General features: G+C 36.8%; 1 protein-coding gene across 1 annotated transcript in view; it reads right to left on the bottom strand.

The window, feature by feature from the left end:
* LOC129758377 (neuroligin-4, Y-linked) overlaps positions 1 to 24,677 on the bottom strand; it is a 260,978-nt gene that overhangs the window by 79,789 nt on the left and 156,512 nt on the right. The window contains exons 5-8 of the mRNA XM_055755884.1: positions 18,505 to 18,747; positions 16,300 to 16,447; positions 15,973 to 16,185; positions 8,360 to 8,498 (exon numbers count right to left, since the gene is read on the bottom strand). Of these exons, the coding sequence (XP_055611859.1) occupies positions 8,360 to 8,498; positions 15,973 to 16,185; positions 16,300 to 16,447; positions 18,505 to 18,747 (743 nt within the window). The remainder of the gene's footprint in view (positions 1 to 8,359; positions 8,499 to 15,972; positions 16,186 to 16,299; positions 16,448 to 18,504; positions 18,748 to 24,677) is intronic.

Raw genomic sequence — 24,677 nt, forward strand, 5'->3', positions numbered from 1 at the left:
TTACAACTAAGCATCATAGTACCTTCACATCATTTGTAAAGATTAATTCGAGGAGTAGTATTCAGCCTTTTCTTTATTTTTCCGATGTTTCTGTAAATCTGTAGCGATTTTTGAATAAAAAAAATTGATTCCCCATGTAATTCTCCATACAAAATTAAAACTCGTTGCGCTAAATCAGGACTCAATGTATCGCTTCCAAACTTTACGGAGATTTTTGTGTGTGAAAATTCCGTCAAAAAATGGTATGGGAGTTGTGATAACTTATAAATTTCAGATTTCCTATACAAAGCCTGCAGCGGTGTACTACGCACATTAATGACAGTTGGTTATGCTTCTAGACATAGTTCGCTCAAGGCTAGCGGAAAGACGAGATCTCTCGTACTTGGTTCACGATGTGTTAACTTGATTTTCATAAGAGTATTTTCCGACATTAAAAGAATTGTGTATGCAACACGTCGCTTAACTAAATTTTTCATCAGTCCATAACAATTATCCTATTCGGCAACACTCTTTGGATAAATTTACAACTCGTGCCTAAAAAATCAATTTTAATCAACTTGTGGCATAAATAACCATTGAGCGACGATCACCAGTAGCTTAACTATTTTTGCTAAAACAACCTGGCATCTCCGGCCCATAAGCATAAATCTGTCTCCTATAAAGCCCTTTAATATTCATTCAAAATTTTACCATCACAAGTTCTCGTTTTGGAATCGGGACGTCTATGTTTAAAATCGAAACTGTTTGAATTCAGTGCCACCTAACTAATTCTTAGTCAAACAGTTTTTTTGTCTGTCTTTAAATCAAGGTTCTTCCCAAGCACACAATTATTCCAATTTCCGCTACATAATCCGTGCGCTTGCGTACTAAATTGTCCGTTGCGAGCAGGAGAAGGCACTTCCAGGGAAATCTGGAAACATGCAAAGCCTGGTATTCCGACAATGATGATTCCTTCACCTTCAGACCCACACTCACAATCAAACCATTCATTTCTAGCACATTATTTGGACCAGGTCTGTCGGTTTGTCGGTCGAAGCTTTGCAATGGTTGGACGGAAAGGTGAAGTGGCATCATCGAATTTTGAAAAGCATGAGTGGCAAAGTTCAATCCAATCCGATTGTATGCTGTCAAGTGGAGGGGCTTGTGAAAATAACATACCCCGAAAGCATTCATTGCTGCAAATCGAAACGTGTTTCCATTCCATCGTTCTGCGAGTGCCACCGCAAATTCCTCTTCTTCGGAAAATGTTTGCAAGACAAAAATCTGTTTGGTTCCTTCGGATTGTAATTTTTCCTCAGGATGACGATGATGATGTGTAAGGTAACAAACATGTAAGGTTGCAACCTGCAATCGAAACTCGGGGTAGTTTGCCCGATTTGCAGGGATGAGGCATGATTTCAATTTACAATCAGGTCACATTCTCTGCTGATTGAGTTTTCTCATGTACATATGTGTATAGTGGCATAAATTATACACTATTCAATCAATATCATTCAAGTTCATCCTAACGGAAGATGGTTGATGATGTTGTATTCAATTATGCCGCTTGGAATAGTGATTTAATATGCTTGGCTTCTGGATCGAATGCATGCTAATAGTTTATTTAATATTCTCGAGTCAATTTGGAGATAGTGTTCATTAGACTTATTGTGGAGAAGGTAGGCAGATAACAAATAAGAGAATAAATTTTGCAACCCCGATGGATTTACAGAAAATGTGCCTAGATGTGGGTTTTATGGTTCGGTGGGTCAATGCATAAACAAAACCAACAGCATTTTGTTCAGTTTTTTGTTTATAAACTAGGTACCGATTTTCTATACGTTTTTTCTTCAAACTAAGACCTATTTTCTTTTCATATTTTCCTAAATCTCATGTCGCCTTGATTTTTACTTTTAAGCAGGAGTTGCAACTTGTCCTGATGTGTGAAACAGGGCTTGGAGTTTGTAGATATCAGCATCAATAAATTCATAAATTCAATTGAAAAAATACAGCCAATGTGCAATATCCAGTACCAGTTAAGGTTAAATTTACTCAAGGTACAAAGTGTTAAAGCTTAGTTCTTTTAGAAATGGGACACTTTCTTTTGTTAATAGCTCGTTTACTACAAATCGGACATGCAAAACTTTGATAGCATTTTGCTGCCTGTTAGAAGTACTATTTGACCTATTTTTGTCAAAATTTAAAGTTTACGCGTTCTTGAGATATGTACGATGTAAGAAAAAAAGAAAAAAAAATTTGCACAATTTCCTTAAAAATCCGTGATTATCCAATTGGTTTGTTAGCTACCGTTGATTATTAAGAATTACTGTGTCTGAGTGATGGAAAAGTATGCCAACACTGTCAAAAATGTCCACAAAGTTCAAATCAAGCTTTGGCGTGAAGTACGTGATCGGAAGCTATGGTTAAGGGTCATCAGGGAAGTCAAGTCTCATACCAGCACTTTTTATTTTGAATAAGCGAAAAACTAAGTGTAGATAGCTGAAATGTCCAAAAAAATTTCCTCGATAACCTGAAAGTGTTCCCTAGTTATGAGTTATTCAAACCTAACCTCCAATAACAATTTTTTGCTAGCTCCAGAGCTCGGAAGCTGTAAAGCTGGTACCGAGCAATGAGACAGATGATTTGTGATGAACAACAAAAATTAGGAAATACCCTATTTCAAACAAATTCCAGCATATGAATCCTATGACATATCTGCTCGTGGCATGGTTCCTAAAATATTATGGTTTGTGTTTGCTGGTTGTTTTGTATAAAATATAATGATTTGTAAAAATTCTGCTCCTGTGGAAAAAAAACAAAAATTTTCAAAACGAAAACTTTGGTTTTTGCTGTTTTTAAAAGCCTAAAATGAGTAATCTTGTACGTACCCTTCGCAACCTACGATCCATACTAACCGATTATCCTTGCAGTTCAATTTCATGACGGTTTTACTTCGTTATTGTCAGATTTTGCCAACAGAAATTCCATTAAAAACACTTTTGAGTGGCTCAAAAATAATCAAGTTTTATTAATTTCGGAACAGCTGGGTCCACTAAATTGCCCTCAGTTTCTTTCAAAAGAGAAGTATTGGATCAAAAAGTATCAGTAAATGAAGGAGGAGGTTGTAGACACCTAAAATAAAGATTAGACAAAGTGTAAGTTTGAAAAACTGATCAATATCATGACTGGAAAAAGTGTGCACGGGCGGATGGGAGATACCAAGTATAAAGTCGAAATTTTTCTTACAAAAAACGATAAATATTTTTTTTCAAATTTTTTCATGAATTATCATAAGATTACCTTAATTTCCTTCATAAAAAGTATTTTGATCAAACGAATAGTTTTTGAGATACACGCATTCGTAACTGTCCCATTTCTAAAAGAATTAAGCTTTATCAGTTTAATATCGGCACAGCTACCGTATATACGCGAATTGTAATCAGAAACAGTTAAGTTGAAATAAATTAAAGCTGAAGAACACCAAACGATACTTATTATTCAAATAAAAAATAGACCGCTCTGAAAAGCATAAAGTCTTTTGACTTGAACGTCAATGGTTTATCAAATTTACTTGTATTTACTGTATAAGACCGTAAAATTTTGTTTTGACGTCTTTTTCGTCGGTAAAGATTATGTTCGAATTGGTGCCTAAATTAAGGGGTAAAAAATCGATCGACCTTCGTCGCCGCAGAAAGCCAGTTTGCCTTGAACTGCTGCTGCTGCTTCTTTAGGTTCCGCTTGACAATAGCCCAGTATTTCTCAATTGGGCGGAGCTCTGGCGTGTTGGGAGGGTTCTTGTGCTTGGGAACCATCTGCACGTTGTTGGCGGCGTACCACTCCATGGCCTTTTTACCGTAATGGCAAGATGCCAAATCCGGCCAAAACAGTACGGAACAACCGTGTTTCTTCAGAAAAGGCAGCAGACGTTTATTCAAACACTCTTTCACGTAACTTTCTTGGTTGACAGTCCCGGAAGCTATGAAAATGCTGCTTTTCAAGCCACAGGTACAGATGGTTTGATAAACCAGACATTTCTTCACGAACTTTGACAGTTTCATGTGCTTGAAAATATCTGCTACCTTTCCCCTTCCTTTTGCCGTATAAAACTCCTGTCCCGGAAGCTGCTTGTAGTCGGCTTTGATGTAGGTTTCGTCGTCCATTACCACGCAGTCAAACTTCGTCAGCATCGTCGTGTAAAGCCTCCGGGATCGCGCTTTGGCCGTCGTATTTTGTTTATCATCGCGATTTGGAGTCACTACCTTCTTGTAAGTCGATAGTCTGGCTCGTTTTTTGGCTCGATGCACGGTTGTAGACGATACACCCAGCTTATTTGCGGCAACTCGGAGAGAGAGGTTAGGGTGTCGCTTGAAACTACCGGCAACTCTCTTTGTCGTCTCAGCGGATTCCAGTTTTCGACAAACGTTCCCCAAACACTTTAATTATATTTGTAACGATTGATTTGGCAACTTTTAACAATTTTGCCAGCTTTCCGTGCGAGTAGCTCGGATTTTAGCGATGCGCGAGCAACATTTTGATACGCTGCTTTTCTTCCTTGGACGGCATTTTGACTACTGAAGAGTGAATTCCAAAATCAAAATAGAAGCAACATTCTACACACACACACCTTTAAAATGAGGGGTGTTCAGGTTTTTTAAATGCAAAATTGAAAGAAATACGTCAAGTTGATATTGACCAAATTTTGATCGTATCACCCTTTATGATCTCAGTGAAACTTCGTGTTTTTTGAAAGAGATCTAAATTCTACTTAAGTCTAAAGCGTAAATCTTTCAAGGATATAATGGCAAGCATCTTACTAATGCTAATACCACTAGCTTATAGAAAGTGTACTATATATGCCGTGACCGAGACTCGATCTCATGACCTCTGGCTTAGAAGACTGAAACGCTATCCTCTAGGCCACGGTCGGCGGCTATTTATAAGCGATCTTCTTTCGATATGTCACATCATACGATATATCTGCAACAGGGTCTTGCTCCTGATGTGAAGCAATGAAAAGGTAGCACTAGTTTCTCATCAATAAATCATTCCAAAATAGATTGATTTGTTATTAATTCTATTAAAGCTTTTATAATGACACACATTTCATCTGGATTTGCTCCTCGATTAGAGTTATAATGAAAAATTTATAACGGTTTAAAACTTACCTAAAATTTAAACTGTTATTTCATCAAAAGTATCTATGCAATGTAACACAAACATATTCGCCTGAAAGAAGCAATAAAAATTCGAATACGTAAGACCCCGTTTCTCAACCGATTTGAATTCTGTAAAAAGCATTCAAAAGTTTCAAAAGTTTAAAGAGCTTTAAAAGTTTAAAGAGAATCACAATATATCTAAGGGAATATTACGTAACCCTTTTAGGGGGGTGTGGGTTATAGCTGCTTGTTAAGCTTTGTGGATTTTACTTAGAAATTCTGTGACGAATGTCTTACGTAGGGGGGAGGGAGGGGGGGTCAAAAATTCTTGCAAATTGCGTTACGTAATATTTGAACGCCCCTTAAAGGGTGCATTGTTAACCAAGAAATTCTGAATTTCGATGCATCACATCATTGAAACTAATATCCCTTTTCCACGATCCAAAATTCATAAAAATTATAAAAAAAATGGCTCTAAACGCCTTGACATCCTGAAAACAGTTGGCATTCGTAATGTTTTTGGGTGCATGACGTATTTTTTTTTTTGTGTATAACCCGTGTAAAGAGAAAAATTGTACATATTTATCAAAAAGTACTTTTTTGTATTAAAAATCTACTTTTTGAATTGTATGTATCTCGTTTTTTAAATTCCAATTTAATTTTTTTAAATGCAAATCAAAGCTGATGAAATCACCTTTCAAACTGTGTATACAAATTTCAACGAATATGAGAAATCAAAAATGACTTTGTGGAGAAATGGATCGTATAGTTTCCAGATTTCTTGTCACTACAATTCCTACGTTTTTTTTCTGAAACCGAATGAATAGAAGATTTTTGTTTGTTCAAATTGCCCCGATTCATTCCATGGCAAATGTGCAAAGAATCGTTTCATCAACCAATCAACCAATTAAAAGCCAATTTAAATTTTTGCAGAAAAATTTACAGAGATTTAGACTAATGATTATCAAAAAAACTTTCGTTCTATGAAAAACTGTCTTGTTAAGGAAGGTTTTTTGCCAATTTCCACAATAATTGCACAACTCAACATTTTTACCCAAATCACTAAGATAGTTCATCTCCTACGCAAATAATTTGCTGTCCTTTCTATTCACTTGTTTAGTTCAGCTCACATTTCAAAGAGCTTATTTTAGTTCTTTGGTCCTCTCAGTCCGGCTAATAATAGGTCGCCCTCTTTTACTTTTGCGGTCCTTACGCTCATTTTAATTTTGCGGTCCTCCCAGACCCGAAAATGATTGGCTGTCCTCTCAACTCACCGATAATTTCAATTCAGCTGTCCTCTCAATACGCTGATTATACTTTTGCGGTCCTCCCAGACCCGCAAATACTTGGCTGTCCTCTTAACTCGCCATTACTTTCAATTCAGACGTCCTCTCAATACGCTGATTAGTATTTTGCGATCCTCCCAGCCCAGATTTCAAGCAAACAACTTTTTTTTCAAATGCCCGACGTTTTGACCATTTGTGGTGGTCTTCCTCAAGGGTATTGTCTAACAGTTGTTATTGCCGGATTTCGTTTTTTTTTCACCCTTGAGGAAGACCACCAAAAATGGTCTAAAGACGGAGTTGGGTTTTTGGCATTTTTTCTTGATTGAAAATAGAATGAAAGCTTTTAATCACTGTATACAAAACTAAGAGATATATCACATCAATATTTGTAGTGTTTTCAAACTTCATTACTTTTTTTATTTGAAAAAAAAAAATCAAAAATATGCGTTCCATAGCTGTCATGAAATTGACCGATTTTCCTATAAACTGATGTTCCTGGAACGTCCTTTATGACGACAAAAACAAAAATAAGACTACGGAAGAAAATTATAACAGTAGGACTGGGAAGCACTCGGTTCTCTTCAAAATCGCGCTGATTGAATAAATTGGAACAATGGACTGGACAGTGGACGGACACCTATCAAACCATTGATAGAAGGCCCACTCGAATCACAAGCCTCAACAATTCTCGGAGTCAATAAATCAAAACCAAAGTTCAAATATACTGTTTGTTCGATTGTTTCCATGGTTTATGGCCCGCAAAATGTTTGCCAATATAAAACGCTTCAGGAAGCTGCAATGACCGTTATTTCGATTCGCTCCACACAGCCATACAGTACCAAAACGACAAAATCAACATCAAATGGATCCGATCGAGGGAGCAAAAATTTAGCAAACGAAAAAAATGACGCCCTGTTCAGTTCGGACGTGTCCTTCTTTTTTTTCGGGCTTGGTCAAAATCCAACCTTCTAAATCATTTTCAATGTTTAATTAATAGAGGCAGAGGACGTTCGGTTTTCCCCGTTTCTGATTCGAATGCACCAAATGACTCGCCGACTCGCTGTTGGTGTTTTTGCTCCGTGATCGGATTCGATGACTATTTCCAAGCCAGGCAAAAAAATTAAGCCTCCCTCGTCGCCCCGATTATAGGGTTGTTTCTTTTTTTTTTTTTTGATATTTTTATCAAAACGGCATAGAAAATTGTTAGAATGATGTGATTTGGAGGTGGAGTTCATCATCAATCTGCGGTGGAAGATCACTATTTCACAATCTGTTTCTGATGGGAGTTGCTTCAGTTTTGCAACTACCTAGCATAAATACTGGAAGTGCTAAAAATATTTACACATTTTCATTCAACTTATATTGTGTAGAAAATAATTAAATATTAAAGCAAATTCAATTAAAAACAAATCATACATAAAAAAACAAAGTTACTCGGAAAGTTAGAAATAGTTATGTTGTTTTGTACTGACAATCAATTGCTTCGACTCATTGATGCAAGTTCAATGGTTATGAATGCAATTTAAATTTTCAATTTTGATTCCATTAAAGGACGAGCTCTCCTGTCACCTCATCGTCAGTGAAGACCCGCGCAATAAAACTGATCAATTTCCAGAATGTGTGACCTTCTGGAGCGCATCCGTGCTTTATCTGTTTTACATGAACACTCAAAAATGCAATTATCAGCTGTGCTGCATGTCATTAACTTTGATTTATTCATTCACCAGTTCAGTGGAAGTGTGTTGACGAACATGGTCGATCCGGTCTCAAATGGGAAAGCGCGAGACTGACCGTGTCGTGGCTTGGATGGATATTTGAAAAGCGTGTGAAATTAATATTTCATCCATTGGTTTTCATCACGCACATCCGGCACGTGGGGACCCGATGCGATAGCAATAATTAATGGATACTTGTAATGTCATATTCAATCATACATACCTGCGGAAAATCTCCGAACTTCGTCTGATAGTCGAACACGTACAGGAACGAGTTGCGATGATCCGCGGAATGAAGATCCACCGTTTGAACGGCCGGGGCAACTACCCGGGCATCACTGAGAGCTTCCAATGTTTCGTCGCTGTAAAATATTTATGAAAAAAAGAAAATAAATGATGAAATTGTCAATCCCAAGATGAAAAATATCAAACACTAGCTTGAGCCTCCGTGTTCTTTTTTCGATAGGGGAAAGTGGGTAACGTGGGCCATGGGGAAACGTGGGCGACTCTGGATATCTCAAATGTGTGTTGAGATAAAAATCTCAATCCAACTGTCATGGCCGTCGCTTTGCGTAAGCATATTTTTCCATATGTTATTGACTTTAATACGCATTATATGGTTCTTTTATTTATCAACCTTAAAAACTTAAAAAAATTACTAACATTATTAAAGTTTAAACAAGCACCCGCTAATTTCAACGATGGGAACCTAAAGTTCATAACAAAATTATGCTCATACGCTTATGATCTTAGTTTTGTCATGCTCTCTCACGTGGAAAAGGAATTTTTGATGAAACATCAATTAGTTATACAAACGCAACCAATTTGCAAATCATTGCTTGTGGGGAATCGTAGGCCACATTTTGTGGGATATCTTGGGTCACCTATATTTTATTCATATTTTTTTCTCAAGGGAATTTTAGCTTCAATGGCTCATTCATCCCGATCACACCTATATTTTTATGTTTTTTATACACATTCAAAACTTAAAATACTTTTTCATATCTGTAAAGTTTCCTTAAGCCAAATGAAGAGTTATGTAAAATATATTGCCCATTCTACCTAAGGAATTTTGCCGAAACGTTCGCAAACCACGTTTTAGCAATTATTTGATCATACACAACTTTCCTTTTATTTCATGACTGAATTGCTTCCAAATAATTAAATGAATTATGAAATTTCAGTTTTGGGTCAACTCATAAACTTTGCACGTGATCTAGTCAACTTGGGTTTGATGGCGCACAATTTTTTTGAAATTATTTTATCGGCTATATCGGTGAAATTTTATATTCTTTGAGAAAAAATATTTTAAGAATTGAAAGAATATAGACGGATAGAAGATTAGAATAAAGTGAAGTATGTTGAAAATGAGCGGAAGTGTAATTTCAATTTGAAAAACTTTTCATCACATTTCATCGTTTTGTTCCTCACGGGCCTACTCAAATTAAAATTACCCTTCCGCTAATTTTCAACATCTTTTACCTTATTCTAATCTTCTATCCGTCAATATCCTCTCAATTCTTAAAATATTATTTCTCAAAGAATATGAAATTTCACCGATATAGCCGATAATTTCGTAAAATAAATTTACGGTGATTAACTCTTCCACAATTCCACAATTTTTTAAAATCTAAAAAACTTACTTTTTTTTTAACATTACTAAATGTTCTTTTATCAATGCTTTGTATAATGCAAAAAATTTGAATACATTTGTTTGAACGATAGCTCCAGAAAAAAATCGTGAAAATGGTGTTTTTTTTATACCCGTTAGACCCTACCCCCCCCCCCCCCCCTTAAGGAAAACAACTTATTAATAATGAAAATCTGCCTTATGATATATGTTAGAAAGGTAGAAGGTAGAATTTTATTTTTCATTTATTTTAATATAATAAAGAAGTTATTAATCATAGAAAAAAAGTGGCCCATGATTCCCCACTCATCCATACTATCTGACCTATTTTTTATGAATTTTCAAATTAACGGGTTGTCGAGAAATTTACGATACAAGAGAATAATAAGAAACTATTTTGCACAGTTTCTTTCAAAATCCATCATTATCAAATCGACAGCTGGCAACCTTTGATTATTTATAAAATGTCTGTGCGTGACTGCTGGAAAAGTATGCCACTGCCAAAAATGTCCATAAACTTCAAATCATGCGTTGGAGTGAAGCACATGATCGGCAACTACGATTAAGGATCATCAGGGAAGTCTGGGTTCATACTAGAATTATTGATTTTTAATAAGCGAAAAGTGTAGATCGTTGAACTGTCCTGGAAATAATTAATAAAACTAGGCAATGTGGAATGCTCGATTTATAAGCATGAGTAAAAGTATGTAAAATTAATGTTAGTTTTTTTATCATTCTTGAAATTTGCATTGATTTATGCACTCTTCACCCTTTCGAATTTTGAAAAAAAAAAATTTAAAAAAAAGTTAACTGTAGCAGACTAAATTGGATAAATCGGCAAAACTGAGTTCCGCTATTGAATTTTTATTTCTATTTGAATTTAAGATTTGAAATTCTAATTGAAACTTTTTCAACTAATTTAGCCCAAATTTTATACTTTTGATTCTAATGTACTTTTTTTTAAATTATCCTCTACTAAAGGAAATACTCTGAATTCAACAAATCATTTTATAAGTGACCATTTTCAAACTATTATTATCATAAAAAACGCTCACATATTGGAATTGCGAATTTAATTGAGTGATTCTTTAAACATGAATATATCTTCATTTGCAATCTCATCTTATTCCAGATTTATGATTCTGTGTCTTAAACATTTTCCCCTCTGAACTATTGTTTTTAAGCTAACTTTTGACACAAAAGCTTCTTAATTTTTAAAAAAATATGTTTTGATAAAATAAATACAGTCCCCCACAATCATTAGTCAATTAACGTATCCTTTCACCACAAAATTTTCGTTTATTCTGGTGTTAGTTGACCAGATATCAAGCTTTGCATGAATTTCAATCATTAAATACTTCCTCTTTGATTTCTAATATGTTTTTATTTTCAATTTTGTTAAAAAATAACATTATTTACCGACACAATCAACGTTTTTCAAAACCACAATTATGGGTCAAAATTGTAGCTTGTAACAATGATTAGTCAAATTTCCCACAATTATTAGTCACATAGAAGTCCATGGCAACACCCGAATATCAACATGAAAATCAACAAGTTTCTGGCAAACATTCAGGGGCATTCTTCGCTTGTATACATTCAAGGGGCAATTGGGTTGAGCTAGCAACCAAGAAATGTTTTGTTTTGCTTGCGAAAAAGTGACCCATGATTGTGTGGAACTTGGTGGATTCTGTAAAAATTATGGGTCACTTTTATTTTGCCGAATATTATTGAATTTTCGCATTTCATTCGCTGTGTTTCACTTGGAAAATGTAAACTCGTCCGTTGTGCTTATATGGGACCAATTTATTTGGTTGGAATCTTTGAAATACCTGCATAAGGGGCTTAACGGTTTAAGGTGTCAACCTTATAACATTGTAATTTTTTGCGATAGTTCGACAGCTTATAGTTAACCTATGATAAAAAGTATTCAAACAGCAATTTTACTGTTAGCAAACGCACAAATAATATTTTTTATGCATTTTGATGATATTGTCGATAAATTAAAAATACTAATATGAAATAATTTCATCTAGTTTAGTAGATATCAACAGTTTTAATGATCAGTGACTAACTGTTGTGTGTGACCCATGGTTGTGGGGGGACTGTAAATAATTTTTATTTTTAAAATCCGCATTACATTTTAAAAGTTTTAAAACATTACATGAACTAGATTTTTTGGTATTATTAAGATATGAAAGTGAAATAAACATCTGAACTTGAATTATAGATTTTGCAACTCCTGCTTTACTCCGATTGTAAATTTCATTCTCAATTTTGTATTTGAATTATACTTGTAATTTTAATTTGAGATGAACTTTTTGTTCATGAAATTTGAATTTAATTCTGTTGTATTTTTTTTTTTAATTTTAGATTCTTTGTCTGAGGTTCTAATGTAAATTCTCAATAGTTATGAGGGAAATTTTTATTCTGCTTTTGATGAAGCTCATACCAAATGAATGTGCTTATGATAGGGTAAATGATCTCGATCGGAACTAAATGGCTTAATTCGACGCAGCTCGGAACAGTTGATCAAGCGGTATGGATAGGGGTTATATTGAAACGATTTTTTTAATTCAACAGATAGATCTTGGTTTCTGGTTTCTAATGAAGATTTGTAGAATATTTTTGATTAATTGAATAACTCTAGAGCTGTTTTACTGAGGAAAGAATTCTGATCTTGAGCGGAACCATTTTGTACTGTTAACATCTTTCATAGCTCTCAACCCTAATCTTCGTGTAATTGTGAAAACATCAATTAAATTTCATCTTTAAAGATTTTCAAGTTAAAAAATAAATGTTTTACGTAAATAACAAAAACTTAGCCTTCCAAAGTTGTTCCCAAAATATCCGTTCAAATTTAATGCTTACTTCAACAAAGATATCCAATTTTCAGTTTGATTCACTATATCTTCTTTTGAAAGAATCAATTCTCTAAACTCAAATTTTAGTTTTTTAAACTCGAAAATTAAATTCATTAGTATATTTCAATGATTATTTGAATGTGTAATACAAAAGAAGATGCCTTACATTACAGATTTTGCAAAAAATGTACATTGCTCTAAATCAAGGTGTTTTTGGAAACCCATCTGATATTTTGTGATAATATCCAAACATTCTGTGATGGATTTCTGTGATGCTTATTCCTTTAATTTCATTGAAAATTCATGAAAAATTGGGCCTTTTTATATTTTAGTTGGGAAAATCAGTTTTACATTGAAAATCTTATCATACTTTTCTAATTCAAAGTACGATAGGTACATTTTATATTGACCAAAAAATTATAGTTTTTGAAATCCATTCAAAATTAAAAAAATCTGTGAAATCATTGAATATTTCCACAAATTTAAACTAAAATTAATCATATCATTATGATTATGGTATGATTAATGTAGAGAAATGAATCCACCTTAGATGAAATTTCAGGGACTAGATGAGGGAAAATTGATGTTGAAAACATGCGAAAAAAATTTCGCCTTGTCTCCCGGTGAGACTTGAACCCACATCTTGCGCCTCTCCGGGGCCCATGTATTAACATTCTACTACAGGAGACCAACCTGGCGTATGAATATTATACTGGTTGAGTGTCGATGTCTATCGGAATGAAGGGAATAGTTCTCCCATGTGATCATAATCATTTTTCCTGGTCTATTTCTATTCCCATCTTTTCATCTTACGGTAGTTGGACTCAAATTGGATATTTTAGGCACGGCAAGATTTGCATTGCCTTCTCATATACTGCACGGGTTGTCAGTTATGATGAGAAATGATGCGTTTGCCGTATTTGGATATCCAACCAAATTCGGTGTTTGGCACCGCCTTATTTTCTATTTTTAAACTGTGACCCAAAGATGGGTCTTGACTCAAACATTCAGTCAGCGAAACTTTTTTTTTTTTTTGTAGAGAAATGAATCGCATGTTTTCAACATCAATTTTCCCTCATCTAGTCCCTGAAATTTCATCTAAGGTGGATTCATTTCTCTACAAAAAAAAAAAAAAAAAAATTTCGCTGACTGAATGTTTGAGTCAAGACCCATCTTTGGGTCACAGTTTAAAAATAGGTATGATTAATTTTTGTTTAAATTTGTGGGAAGTTTGTGAAATATAATAAAATATTAATAGGAATTCGAAAGTGCATACGAGTGTTATAAAGAAAAGCAGCAGTTTGATCAGATAGAGCAGACTGGTTACCATAAAACCTTATATGTTAACCATAAAATATAACAAGTTTTATGCAGAATCCATTAATCCTTCTGTTTCTAAGAAGTATGTCTTTTCTGTGAACATTTGAGATACAAAAATGATGAAAAAGCTCGAATGAAAAAAAAATCACCATTCGAAGCCATAGGCTAGCGTATTTTTGAGAAACAATTTTTTTTTTTTGTTTCGATTATTGTCGTTTTACCATCTTTACGGCATTCGCGACTTTATCAACGTTACAGTTGGCGGATCGTTATTGAAAAACTTATCCGGTACACAACTGTGTTCGATGTTTACTCTTGGGCTCGAACTCGCGGACATCTTGAGAAACAATAGCATGGGCCATTTTACACCGCTGGTGCGTCTTGTACTGTTTTCTCCTATGTTACATCAACATGTTTATCGTATTTTTGTAAACTAAACATACTTTGGAAAAATCATTTGTTATTGCTAAACTTATCGAAAATTTCGCTTTTTGAAATACACTTTTTTTATACCCTTATAGGTAAATGCCTTGAAGTAGGCTACGAAATTCAATTGCTTGGCTGATATCGCGGCAAATATGGCGAAAGATGTCTTTTTCGAATCAAATATTAGTGAACCTTTTTAACTTGAAACAAGACGAAATTTGATATAGTTATGCATTCTAATCGTAATTTGGGAGCCAGCAAATAAAATAAATGGAATTTCGCTTTGATATTTGGTTTTTCTCAAAAGTTATCAACATTCTAAATTTGAGCGTAAAACACATGGTCTGGCGCGCATTGTGCCCCAATTTTAGTAAAAATTTGTGAAAATTAAATCAAATATATTGAAAAAAAAACTTTTATAGTCATCCGAAAAGGCAGACGATTGGAAAAAAGAAATACTAAAATTTTATTAGTTTACGCTGCCTGGTTTGCTATAAAACCTTAAATGTTAATCATGAAAAATTGCAAGTTACACGCAGATTCGATTTATCCTTCTGTTTCTAAGAATTTAAGTCGTTTTAATGAAATTTTCACCTAAGAAATGATAGAGAAGCTTGTTTGCCGCAACTAAAATGAAGAAAAACAGTAGCCATAAGTTGGCGTATTTTTTGAAAAATAATGGCATGGACCATCTTACCCTGCTGGTGCGTCTTGTACAGTTTTCCCCTATAGATTTGACGAAGTAAAAGTGGAAAAAAACTGATCAATAACATAACTGAAAAAAGTGTGCGCCAGCCGATGGGAGATACCCAGAAAAAAGAAGAAATATTTCTTACAAATAACGATAATTTTTTGTTCATGAATTATTATAAGATTACCTTTATTTCCTTCATAGAGAGTATTTCGTTGAAACGAATGGTTTTTTTTATATACACGCATTCGTAAATGACCTATTTCTAAATGAACTAAAGTTTACCAAAATATTGATTTTGAATCCTCAGTAATAATAACATGAAAAAAAAACAAATCGGTAATCTTATTTTCGAACAGAAGATCCTAATATCGACTGCGTACGTGCTCCTGTTTTGAGGCTTCCTAGGTGGCACCATATGAATAATTTTGGAACCAGTTTTTAAATTTGATTGATTTTGATTCAAAGCTCATGAAAGCGATTTAAAAAGAAACTAGCGAACTTCGAGAATCACCATTATCAAATCATCGTTCATCGTCAAGTCTTGAGAATTGTGTTTGAGAAAGAAAGGCAAAAGACAGGAAAGTACGTTTAGTTTTTGAACGATTCAAGCAACAACAATTTGAAAAAATCTGTTTAATAGGTGAAAATGGTGGTATTACTGCCTTCAAGTCAGAGTTGTCTTAGGTTTGAAGTAGAAAACAAACCAAAAACAGAAACACTTTCTACTTGTTACTAAGATGTCCATGTCTATCATTGGCTTCCTCAAGTCGATGGCCCACCTCACGGAACCCATTTCAGTCGCCCAGCTTCCCCTTTATCGACGGAATCATTGCCGTAAAATCACCCATTAACCGAAATAAATCACCTCCAGCTGCCATTCAGTCAGTCAGTTTCGTACTCACCGGATATTGATTGGATGCTGAACTGGGCGCTCCCAGTCCGTGTACTCGTTCACGATTGTGGCCAGGATTTCATTCAGATGATAGCTATAGGTACTTTTTACATAGTTCTTCAGGATTTTCGACCTCCTGTCGCCCTCGATGCCGTACTGCACGTCCTCAGAGTTGAAGACGAAGTAAGCTTCCGCCCGGGTCACTCCGGCAAGCAAGTCGTATCTAGATAGATAGATGGATGGTCGGATGGATGAAAAAAGACAGTAAAAGCAAAGATGGGGTTTGATTAGATTCAACCGTGCCTTCGGGGGGACTTCAGAAGTAGGCTTTCATTACTTGGACAATTTGTTAATAGCTAATTTACGCAGAAAAATCGCGTTGATCGAGTTGAGCGTGTTGTGCAGATGGGCGGACGGTTTTGGCGCTGTCGGCACTCCGTAATCGCTGTAATGGGATCCATCCATCTGTTGGATCTCGCCAGTGTCTGGGGAAATTAAAGTGAAGCAAATTAGTTGAGTGGAATGAAAAAGTTCGCCCGCGCCACGACGAACGGCGGGAAAAGTGGTTGGAAATGTTGAGAAATTGAAATTTTAGAAATGAAGAATGGAATTAAACAAAATTTCAATAACACGTTCAATTCCATTTAAAATTCACAGGTCGAAAAAAACAGCAGCCGTTTTCCTGAGAATTTTTCTGTTTGGCTTGTATGAAATTCAGATCACAGATTCCGGTTTGGGGATCAGCATTGGTTATAAGATTTGGGATTTCCAATTCAGACTTCAGATTTCAGATTCCAGATTTACGATTTCAGATTTGTGATTTAAGGTTTCATATTTCAGATAAAGGTTCCAGATTCAGATTTCAGATTCAGATTCCAAATTTTAAAAATGAGATTTCAGATTAAAGATTTTATATTTCAGATACAGATTTCGGATTCAGATTTCAGATTCAGATTTCGGATTTCAGATTCAGATTCAGATTTCAGATTTCAGATTCAGATTTCAGATTCAGATTTCAGATTCAGATTTCAGATTCAGATTTCAGATTCAGATTTCAGATTCAGATTCAGATTTCAGATTCAGATTTCAGATTCAGATTTAAGATTCAGATTTCAGATTCAGATTTCAGATTCAGATTTCAGATTCAGATTTCAGATTCAGATTTCAGATTCAGATTTCAGATTCAGATTTCAGATTCAGATTTCAGATTCAGATTTCAGATTCAGATTTCAGATTCAGATTTCAGATTCAGATTTCAGATTCAGATTTCAGATTCAGATTTCAGATTCAGATTTCAGATTCAGATTTCAGATTCAGATTTCAGATTCAGATTTCAGATTCAGATTTCAGATTAAGATTTCAGATTCAGATTCAGATTTCAGATTCAGATTTCAGATTCAGATTTCAGATTCAGATTTCAGATTCAGATTTCAGATTCAGATTTCAGATTAAGGGTGAAAGCAGTTGGTTAATCCCTCAATAAATAAAACGTACAAAAAAAAAAAAAAAAGATTTCAGATTCAGATTTCAGATTCAGATTTCAGATTCAGATTTCAGATTCAGATTTCAGATTCAGATTTCAGATTCAGATTTCAGATTCAGATTTCAGATTCAGATTTCAGATTCAGATTTCAGATTCAGATTTCAGATTCAGATTTCAGATTCAGATTTCAGATTCAGATTTCAGATTCAGATTTCAGATTCAGATTTCAGATTCAGATTTCAGATTCAGATTTCAGATTCAGATTTCAGATTCAGATTTCAGATTCAGATTTCAGATTCAGATTTCAGATTCAGATTTCAGATTCAGATTTCAGATTCAGATTTCAGATTCAGATTTCAGATTCAGATTTCAGATTCAGATTTCAGATTCAGATTTCAGATTCAGATTTCAGATTCAGATTTCAGATTCAGATTTCAGATTCAGACTTCAGATTCAGATTTCAGATTGAGATTTCAGATTCAGATTTCAGATTCAGATTTCAGATTCAGATTTCAGATTCAGATTTCAGATTCAGATTTCGGATTCAGATTTCAGATTCAGATTTCGGATTCAGATTTCAGATTCAGATTTCAAATTTCAGATTCTGATTTCAGATTCAGATTTCAGATTCAGATTTCAGATTCAGATTTCAGATTCAGATTTCAGATTCAGATTTCAGATTCAGATTTCAGATTCAGAATTCGGATTCATACACATGTTCCTTAATATTCATTAATTTCATTTGTAGGTCATCCGAATCTTACGATTGTTAGGATGTCTGTGATCATTCGCAAATACATGGGCAATTCACAATTACGTTTCATTTGAAATTTCAGTGTTTCGAAATTTTTACAGTGAAAAATGTATCCATTATTGAAGATAACAAGTACCCTTTTGGAATGAAGAAATTTATTTAAGTGTTCCTTCATCAAGGCTTAGGATTGGAATGTTCGTTAAGTGGTGCTCGTGAATTTTCACACCATTTCTCATGAGCTTGATGAGGGCGAAGGACTATAATTATAAGGGGGCTTCTTCTCTACCATATACTTGTGCACTTACCTATGACCACTCCGTCTATGCTCGGGCCGAAGGCATTTCCGAAATCCGGCGCTCGAACCGGAGTCGAGAGAATGTCGTTGAGTGGCTTGTCCCGCAAACACTTGAGCAACATCTGGTGAGGTAGGTCAGGTGAGCAGTTCACATGATGGGAAACATACGCAGCGAACTTGGCCGGTTCCTCCACCAGAGACCAGGGAGCGAGACCAGATCCCGACATCAGTATTGCCCGGTGAAATAGGAGACCTGAAAAATTAATGCCAGTTGATAGTATGCTTTTAGGCGCAAATGCAAGAGCTGGGAAAAGTATGTGAAATGAACATGAAACGAGAGAGGCGACAGACTATTCTGTCTATCTATCTATCCGCAGGGCTGCCGGCTTCTTGCCTGCTACCGGCAAATGTCTCTCGTGCTCGAGAAAAACCGACCTGGGACACTCAGCAAATATAACCGTAGAGTGGCGGTGAAATTTTTAATTGAATTTAGTGCATAAAATTCCATTATATACACTAACGAAGATGTGACTTTTCGCTCCCGCTTCCGAGGATATAAAATTTTAATAGAAAAAGTTTTGCATTATCACTTTGCTCCTGGCTCTATTTCGGTCCGTATGCAAACGACCAGACTAGACGAAACAGGGTTGTTTTAAATTGGAACTGATAGGCCGGCTGGAAGTGCTCTGAGTAGTAACTAGAATTCCGAGCGCATGCCAAATCCCCCACATTCAGCGTGAAAGAGTTTAGTGCGAAGGAAAGAAGTGGCCAACTTACGAAAAGTTTTTCTCGGAGGTGTCGCAGATCTCAGGAAAATAAAAACGGCAACAAAGATTACAAAGGAGTAGTGAGAGTTAACAGAAACATAAGACTGTGTCATTTTAAAGAAAATTAGCTTGGTTTAATAAAATATAATTTTTAGAGATACACAAGAAGCAGCGTCAACTTGTTTCACTGAACAGCAGACCACGTCACTTATCTAGTTGTTATGGAAAACATAGGTACAGCAGCAGAGCTTATTTTTAATATGATTTCAATTTATTTTTTCAGTCAAATATTCCATTTTTAAATGCTTCAAAAATATCCCAAGAATTTTCTGATGATACCGATTGAACTCAATCTACAAATGACCCAGCCTTATGCCGATGTTTGTTCCACTGATGCCATCATGATAAATGTAAATGTTAAACTTGAATCACTGGGGAACATAAAACTTTTTTCGCTCATGTTGGACTATTTTTTTTTTGCGCTATCTCGACTATGAGCTATGACGAGGGCAACTATTTAGGAAGAAAAAGGTTTTCGAAGAAACAGAAGTTTTTCACTATTTCAAATTGCTCTGTTAGAACAGTGTCGTAGTAAATCCATATTTGAGCGATTTTTGTCTATCATGAAAATAATGAAATGGTTGGCATTTTTTCAGATCTTATCGTAATTCAACCTGAGCATGATTTCTCACAATTATGGACTCTTCTATAATGATGCTATGAATATTTCATTCAATCATTCCGTTTTCTTCTTTTCCACAAATTTCAGTTCAAAACTGTAGGGGAGAGTGGGGATACTTGATCCCCTTATCTTATTTTCATCATATCGTTTTGGAAAAATTTAGCAACTCGCACTGTTTTACATTTTCTGAAAGCTTGAAACTTCAAGTTTCTATGCTTCAAAAATTAGAACGATACTTGAACCCGTAAATAAGTTAGAATCATTCTCGTGGGAGTAAAAAATATGCGATATTTTCGAATTTAAGGGAGACTTGATCATTCAAATCCACTTTGGCGACTTCAACGCAAAGATAGGCTCCGATAATAGACTGAGTCGATTTGGGGTCATTTTGGAATTTCTCAAACCCTGGGGTCTTAAAAACTTCGTCTTGGTCCAAAACTCATCCATGATTTTTTGCAAAATTTTTAAGTAACGTTTACATGAGTAAATTTGAAGTTTTGGGTTTGTATGGGAAAATTGAATATTTTGTACTGAAAAATCAACATCATTTTTGTTTCGTCTGTGGAACCGAGCCAGCTGATGGCTTTTGTGCCAATTTATAAAATTCCTAAAGGAAATTTCCCGCTGAACATCTTTGTCGAAGACCTAAACTTCGTATCTTATGAGGAAAAAAAGTTATTAGCTGTTTAACAGGGGTATGTCTTTTTGCACTGATAAACAATAAATTCAATTGACATCACTGCAGGGTGCCTAGCGAGGTATTGCGTGACTACTTTCCATGCAACACTTCGCGAGGCTCAAGCAGTGATGTCAATTGAATTTATTGTAAATCAATGCGAAAAGACATACCCATGTTAAACAGCTAATAACTTTCTTTCCTGATAAGATGCGAAGTTACGGTCTTCGACAAAGTTGTTCAGCGGAAAATTTCCTTTAGGAATTTTATAAATTGGCACAAAAGCCATCAGCTGGCTCGGTTCCACAGACGAAACAAAAATGATGTTGATTTTTCAGTACAAAATATTTAATTTTGCCATACAAACCCAAAACTTCAAATTTACTCATGTAAACGTTACTTAAAAATTTTGCAAAAAATCATGGATAAGTTTTGGACCAAGACGAAGCTTTTAAGACCCCAGGGTTTGAGAAATTCCAAAATGACCCCAAATCGACTCAGTCTACTCCGATAATCAGGACTTTGAGCGCATCATGGGGCGTCATAGCCTAGGACAGATGAGCGAAAACGGAGAGCTGTTTGTTGAATTTTGTGGCAACAACAACATGGTGATCGGAGGATCGCTCTTCCCCCATCGACCAGCACATAAGGTCACTTGGGTATCCCGAGATGGCCGAACAGAAAATCAGATTGACCACATCTGCATCAGCCGAAAATGGAGAAGGAGCCTCCTTGATGTCCGCAACACACGAAGCGCAGACATTGCATCTGACCATCACCTCGTCCTTGGCGAGATACGACTGAGAGTTGCGAGTGTCCATTGGCGCGAGGAGAAAGTCGGGTGTCGATACGACGTCCGCCGGTTGGAGAATCCAGAGGTGAAAAAAGCATACGTTGAACAGCTAGAATCCAGAGCCTTGGAGTTGCCGACAGACGGAACAGTCGAAGAACAGTGGTGTGGAATCAAGAATGCCTTTATCACGACGAGCCATGGTACTCTCGGTAAAGTTTGTGGAAGACGAAGTGGATGGATGTCGGATGAAACCTGGAGGATGATCGATGATCGGAGAAAGGCGAAAGTCGGAATTGAGCAGGCATGTACCGGGTCAGCCAAAGCAGCCGCCCGCTTACGATATGCGGAGCTGGAAAAGGCAGTTAAACGAGCTTGTAGACGAGACAAGAGAGCCTGGAAAAACTCCCTAGACGAAGAAGGAGAAAGAGCCGCCGCCATTGGAGATATCCGATTATTATATGATATATCTCGCCGCCTTAGTGGTGCAAGGACTAATGCAAGAATGCCGCTGAAAGATCGAGCAGGTCAGCTGCTGAAAGATCGAACAGATCAGCTCAAACGTTGGACTGAGCATTTTGAACAACTCTTCCGAGTTACAAATAGCAATGGCCAACAGAACCCGCAGCTCGAGGCGCCCACAGTAAGTCGCATTAATGGCGTAAACTCGGAAGCGCCCTTGCTGGCGGAAATAGAAGCGGCAATCAAGGACATGAAATCCAACAAAGCGCCTGGAATCGATTGCATTCCTTCTGAAATGCTCAAAGCCGACCCTGCCTTGTCAGCACAAATGTTGCACCGTCTTTTCGCTGACATTTGGGATACTGCAACATTCCCGGCCGACAGGATGCAGGGTATCCTCGTAAAGGTCCCGAAGAAAGGAGACCTGACAGAGTGCGGTAACTGGCGTGGCATAACTTTGATCTGTACAACCCTCAAAGTAAAGTCTGCTTCATTTAATATTGGAACACAAACAATTGCGTGTAGTTCAGTCATTTATTAACGAATTCATAATTTGTTTTTCATACAAATGTAGCATTTTCTTTACTCTTTCATAAAAAAAATTAAAAAAATTATTCATTGCTGTTTCGAAGAAATTCTCGTACTTTTCCCGTAATACGGCACATTAGGCGGCGCACACCCTTTTCGTTTACCGTTTTGGCGATTTGATTCCACCAGTTCTTCATTTGAGTCATGTTCCTAACAAGTTTTCCCTTTGCCTTAAGCCTCCGCTTCGTGATTGCCCAGTATTTCTCTATCGGCCGGAACTGGGGGCAGTTTGGGGGGTTGAGGTCCTTCGGTATTACGCTGACCTCGTTCGTTGCGTACCATTCCATAACCGTTTTGCTGTAATGGCAGCTTGCGAGGTCCGGCCAAAACATTACTGGACGGTCGTGGGCACGAATAAACGGCAGAATCCGTTTCTGTAGGCACTCTTTTTTGTAGACTTCTGATGTCATTGTCTTGTCAGTGAGAAAGACTTTGGTTTTCTGTCCACAACTGCATATCCCCTGCCAAATCATGTACTTGTGGGCGAATTTATCCGCAAACACGAACTTAAATTTTGCAGGTACATCCCCCCGAGCCGTCGCCAAATAAAATTTTTGACCTGGGATTTGCCCAAAGTCCGCCTTAACGTAGGTCTCATCATCCATCAGAATACATCCGTCGAACTTGGTCAGCACTTGGTCGTACAGCTTTCGAGCACGGATTCTGGCCACATTGTTCTGCTTCAGCGTCCGATTTGGCTGTTTGCTGGTTCGGAATGACCTTATTCCTTCCCGGAGACGAATTCGTCGCACCGTACTGTGAGCGGCCTGGAACTTATTGGCCAAATCGCGGTCTGAAAGATTGGGATTCCTCTTGACGGCCTTGATGACTTTCCCACGCAGTTTCCGGTCGACAGTTCCACTCCGACGCTTCGAATGCGGCTTCCGAGCCGTCATCAATGTTTCCTTGTACTGCTTGATAACACGCCATACGGTATTTCTGGGCATTTTAAGATGTTTAGCTAGCTTTGATGCCGACAACAATGGATTTTCAAGAAAACTGTGCACAATTTGATCTCTCCGTTCGGCTTCCATGGCGGTTGTTTACAATATGCTATCGTTTGGTGTTATGACATAAATACATGGTGAAAAGTAATGAATTTCCTGACACGTGGGTGAAAAAAGTTTCCAAATCCGTCCACTAGGAACGCCACAATGAGCAAAAGAATTTGTTCCAATATTAAATGAAGCAGACTTTACTCTGCAAAGTGATCCTGAACAGGATCCAGGAGAAAATCGACGCTACACTCCGACGGCAACAAGCTGGATTCCGATCCGGACAATCATGTGTGGACCACATCACAACGCTACGAATAATACTGGAACAAATCAACGAATTCCAGGACTCTCTTCTGCTGGTGTTCGTTGATTTCGAAAAAGCATTTGATCGACTGAACCACGAAAACATCTGGGCTGCTCTTAGACGACGAGGGGTTCCAGAGAAACTAGTCCATCTCATCGAAGCACAGTACGAGGCATTTTCGTGCAAGGTCTTGCACGACGGTGTCTTGTCCGAACCTACATATCTCGGTAACTGCTGGAGTGAGACAGGGATGTATTTTGTCACCGCTGCTTTTTCTCATCCTAATGGATGAGATCTGCATCGATTGACTATAGACCAAACCGAGGATTGCCGTGGAATCCTTCAGCAATTGAGCAACTGAACGACCTTGACCTGGCTGACGATATTGTTTTGCTCGCCCAAACACAACAAGACATGCAGCGTAAACTCGACGACCTCACCGAAAGCTCCAAGGCAGCAGGTCTCAAAATCAATGTCGGAAAGACCAAGTCGATGGAAATAAACACAGAAAATCGTTCCAATTTCGTGGTAGCTGGACAACAGGTTGAGACAGTGGAGTGCTTCCAGTATCTTGGTAGCCAGATTACGTCTGATGATGGTACCAAGAAGGACATCGAAACCCGGATCAGAAAAGCCCGATTTGCGTTTGCGAGTCTCCGAAACATCTGGCGCTCACGCCAGATCTCTCTACGAAGTAAGATCCGAATCTTCAACTCAAGCGTCAAATCCGTATTGCTATACGGGTGTGAAACTTGGTGCTTATATGCGGTGACGACGCGAAAACTGCAAGTTTTTGTGAATCGTTGCCAGCGGAACATCATCCGCGCTTGGTGGCCTGGCAACTGGATCTCAACCGTTGAACTTCATCGCCGGTGTCATCAAAAGGCGCTAGAAATCGAGATTTGTGAACGTAAGT

The sequence above is a fragment of the Uranotaenia lowii genome, chromosome 3 (genome assembly GCF_029784155.1).
Source record: "Uranotaenia lowii strain MFRU-FL chromosome 3, ASM2978415v1, whole genome shotgun sequence".
NCBI lineage: Eukaryota > Metazoa > Arthropoda > Insecta > Diptera > Culicidae > Uranotaenia > Uranotaenia lowii.